Source organism: Priapulus caudatus, unplaced genomic scaffold, assembly GCF_000485595.1.
Source record: "Priapulus caudatus unplaced genomic scaffold, Priapulus_caudatus-5.0.1 Scaffold740, whole genome shotgun sequence".
NCBI classification, from domain to species: domain Eukaryota; kingdom Metazoa; phylum Priapulida; class Priapulimorpha; order Priapulimorphida; family Priapulidae; genus Priapulus; species Priapulus caudatus.
The window spans coordinates 191,286-195,829 of record NW_014577801.1 but is presented as its reverse complement, the minus strand read 5'-3'; the positions used below and the strand labels follow the sequence as shown (position 1 = coordinate 195,829).

Here is a 4,544-nt window from a genome sequence, read left to right as displayed (position 1 = left end):
CTCTCTCTCTCTCTCTCTCTCTCTCTCTCTCTCTCCTCTCTCTCCTCCTCCTCCTCTCTCTCTCTCTCTCTCTCTCTCTCTCTCTCTCTCTCTTTCTCTCTCTCTCTCTCGCCTCTCTCGTAGCTTCTTCAATCAAGCTTGTGCGTATTACACGTGTCTCTCTCTCGCCTCTCTCGTAGGTTCTTCAAGCTAGTGCATGCAGCGAGTTATCTGAACAGCTGCCTCATGCATCGTTACTTCAACCAGGTCCGTACTCTCGCGATCAGGACCATACTGCTGGCATACACGACACACAAGAAGAGTGTGCAGGTGAGCGCGTAATTACCGCTAATTAACGCTAATGATCTCAGCGTGATTGGCGTCTAATGAAGGTGCTATTACGGCGAATTTCTGTATACGCCATATTTTTCGCGTACAGTTATTTTCGCGAATTCAGACTTGATGGACAATTTCGCGAGTGGTTAATTTCGCGTTCGGTGAATTATGAATTATTCTGTATGAATTAATTATTCGCGTGTTGTTATTTTCGCGGTCGGGGACGCGTTCGCGAAATTCGCGCCCTTGTCGCCCGTGTGCGACAGTGAGTATGTCAGTGTGTGTGTGTTGTGTTTCGCGCAGCTGCCACTAGGGGAGCTGGTGCGTGCGCTTGCGTTCGGCGGGGCGGCGGAGGCGCGCGCGTTCTGCGAACACTTCGGCCTCGACGTCGGAGACGAGATGGTGCTGCTGCACCGCGCCGCGTTCATGACACCAGAGGGCGCTCTGCCGCCGCGCCGCTCCGCCATCATCGAGGAGAAACGCCTCATCTCGGTCGGGGAGGTGAGTCGTGCCGAGACAAGCTGAGACAGTGAGACAGTGAGAGAGAAAGCTGAGACATGCTTGTAACAATATATAGCGCTCATGCGCAGTGTTGACTCTGGCTAAGTTTAGAGGATCCGACATATGGCCAACAATAGAACATGTTTCCGGAGTATTAGTTTTATGCTCAATCTTATCTGCTATTCTCTCTGCATGGTTACACTCCTCGGCTATCCAAATATCGAAACAATGCTGAGACAAGCTGAGACAAGCTGAGACAGTGAGAGAGTGAGAGAGAAAGTGAAAGTGAGATAGTGTTACTGTGTTGTTGTGTTGTGTACCACACCTCAGTTACTGTGTTGTTGTGTTCATGCCACGACATGGGTGATGCCACGCCACGCGACACACCGCGACACGCTGTGCCATGCCACGACATGGGTGATGCCACGCCACGCGACACACCGTGACACGCTGTGCCATGCCACGACATGCGTGATGCCACGACGCGCGCGACATGACACACCGCGACACGACACACCGCTACACGCTGTGCCATGCCACGACATGCATGATGCCACGACGCGCGCGACATGACACTGCTACACGCTGTGCCATGCCACGACATGCGTGATGCCACGTCACGCCACGACGCACGCGACATGACACACCGCGACACGCTGTGCCATGCCACGACATGCGTGATGCCACGACGCACGCGACATGACACACCGCGACACGACACACCGCGACACGCTGTGCCATGCCACGACATGCGTGATGCCACGCGACGCGACACACCGCGACACGACACACCGCGTCACGCTGTGCCATGCCACGACATGCGAGATGCCCCGCGACGCGCATCACGCGACACGACACAACACACCGCTACACGCTGTGCCATGCCACGCCGCGCCACGATGCGTGCGGCATACCACGCCACGCCACGACACATGCTAGCCAGCCGTAGCTGTATCATTACACCTGGGCTGAATGGGTTGAGAGTTAACAGTAGAGACATGCTGAGACATGCTGAGACAAGCTGCCTCAGTTACTGTGTGGGTAGTGGGAATGGCATATGCTAGGGGAAGGACACTATGAACTAGAATATACGGACAAAACACGGACTAATCACGGAAATGGTGCAAAACGCACAGAGAGCTACGGAATAATCCGGAGCTAATTACAGTCCATAGTACAAATACAAGGATGCCTACGTACTAACTACGGACTGCCGATTAAGAACTGTTTAAGCTAGAGAGTCTGTGTTTATTACGTACATAGTTCGTGCCTTTTCCAGCCAGCGTGGCGCCCGCACACCAGCGACGGGAGGTTTTGAAGCAGCCATAGTGTTGAGTAGTATTTGAGCAGTTCATAGTGGGAGTGGGTTCCAATATGTAGATTGATGGTTACTTTTGCTTACCCGCGTAAGAAGCAGGCGCCCGATTCTATAGAGCTGCTCTTGTGTTGTCGGTAGGTCGTTAATGGCGGCCCGCTGCCGCCGATCACCGCTCACGTGCCGGCGTCAAGCTTCGACGTGAATGGTCGATACAGGACGACATTGCCCGTCGCCATGACGACGCGCCCGCCTCCAGTCGAGGATGCGTTGCCGGGGGCGACGGCGACCGGGAGCACGCTGGAGTCGTCTGCTTCCGTGGCGGCGGACACGGAAACAAGGTTGCTGGCCGCGTCCATACCAAGCAACGTAAGATGTGCACTTGTTTTTGATAGGGCGACGTTAACGCGCTGTGTGTCTGCGATGGTGAGTGTCACACAACTGTTTGTGCGAGAAGGAGGATTTCAGAGGAGGAGGAAATATCAGGATGCAGAATAATAATTAGTCTAACGAAAGATTTTAGTATTTAAAGGCTTCTTCATGCAAATATAATTAGAAGGAAGAAATCTATAAAATGTATTTCTTCCTATATATCTACTAGGAATATTATTATATAGGAAACCTATAATGCGAATAGGTTTTACTGTGCAACAGTACTGTCAAACCTATATAAATAATATATTGAAATACGGGCCAAGGGATGCGATAAAATTGTCGTAGCCTTGAAAAAAATTAAACTGTAGTATTGGGTAACTCGAAAAACATATATCTAGCAGGGTCTCCAACCATTCCTCATTCTGCGGAATCATTACGATTTCTAGGCTTAATTTCAGCATTCTGCAGCGGCAAAGTTATATTCCTCATTTCAGTTGCACTGTATAAAATTTGCACTGATTGTTCGCATTCTTCGCTTGGAGACATTGTTTTTTTTCATGTATTTTGTATCTGGCATGTCTACGGTAAATGGAACAGCCTAGTCAGACAGGCGCTGTCTGCAAGCTAGGTGCCGCGTAGTTTGTCTGCTAATCAGACAAGGGTTGTAGGGTTGAGTCTAGGGTTGAGATAGTGTTATCAGACATGAGAATATGGCCCACAGTATGCCTCAGATTGCAGGAAAATGGCTCAAATATTTCAAATTTTCCCCAGACCCCCCTAGCACTGGCATGCCTAGGCCTGCCTGCGGCAGCCAAGGTACATTTCGCCCCCCCCCTGTCCATCAAATTCTGAATACGCCACTAGTTACTGATCACCGCGGGAACATTCAGCATTTGGAGTTCACAGGGTTGGAGACCCTGTATCTAGGCATGTTTTAAACTGTAGCCAGTATTATTGTGTGTCACAGCTGCACCAACTCTCAAAAAAATTAGGAGCATCAAATAAAAACGGTTGCTTGTAACGTCCGGCTTGCAAGTTTCGATATTTCTGCTTGTCTAAAGATTTGAATGTATGTGATCATTCCGTGGATTACGGCCTGCAAGTTTCATTTTCGCGATTTAATTAAATAAGGTAGAAATCTCTGAACGTACATGATTATGAGGAATCCTTCGTACCTGCCATAAGTAGAAATATATTATGCCTACCAGTGAAATTACCGTATTGTAGGTTAACTGGTATGTTCTATGGGGCATGCACCCCCTTTAAATCTATAATATAAAATTATATAATTTAATTGCCAGGCAATCAAAGAGTTTGCACGTGAACTCTGTCTGGAGGTCATCCAAGATATGTGTCGCGACGTCGCCGTGGCAACGGTTGTCAACACGAAGGCGATCATCAGCAGCGTGTTCGGCATCGTGAGCAGCGTGCTGGAAGAGGTGGTTGCCACGGAGATACGGTGAGTGGAAGAGGTGGTTGCCACGGAGATACGGTGAGTGGAAGAGGTGGTTGCCACGGAGATACGGTGAGTGGAAGAGGTGGTTGCCACGGAGATACGGTGAGTGGAAGAGGTGGTTGCCACGGAGATACGGTGAGTGGATGAGGTGGTTGCCATGGTGATACGGTGAGTGAACGAGGTGGTTGCCACGGAGATACAATTGAGTGGATGAGGTGGTTGCCACGGAGATATGATTGAGTGGATGAGGTGGTTGCCATGGTGAAACAATTTTGTGGACGATGTAGTAGCCACGGAGATATGGTAAGTAGATGAGGTAGTTACACAAGTGGTGCCGCAGAGTTGTGATTAACACAGGTGGTGCTGTCTTGCAGGCGCGTCTGCTGCTGTTAACACGGCGTCTGCTGCTGTTAACACGGCGTCTGCTGTCTTGCAGGCGCGTCTGCTGCTGTTAACATGGCGTCTGCTGTCTTGCAGGCGCGTCTGCTGCTGTTAACACGGCGTCTGCTGTCTTGCAGGCGCGTCTGCTGCTGTTAACACGGCGTCTGCTGTCTTGCAGGCGCGTCTGCTGCGGTTAACACG

The 4,544-nt window shown here is 50.5% G+C and overlaps 1 protein-coding gene across 1 annotated transcript in view; it reads left to right on the top strand.

The window, feature by feature from the left end:
* Positions 1 to 225: 225 nt before the first annotated feature.
* Positions 226 to 4,544, top strand: part of LOC106813212 (germinal-center associated nuclear protein-like) — a 32,408-nt gene continuing 28,089 nt past the window's right edge. The window contains exons 1-4 of the mRNA XM_014817286.1: positions 226 to 309; positions 619 to 816; positions 2,273 to 2,500; positions 3,808 to 3,965. Of these exons, the coding sequence (XP_014672772.1) occupies positions 226 to 309; positions 619 to 816; positions 2,273 to 2,500; positions 3,808 to 3,965 (668 nt within the window). The remainder of the gene's footprint in view (positions 310 to 618; positions 817 to 2,272; positions 2,501 to 3,807; positions 3,966 to 4,544) is intronic.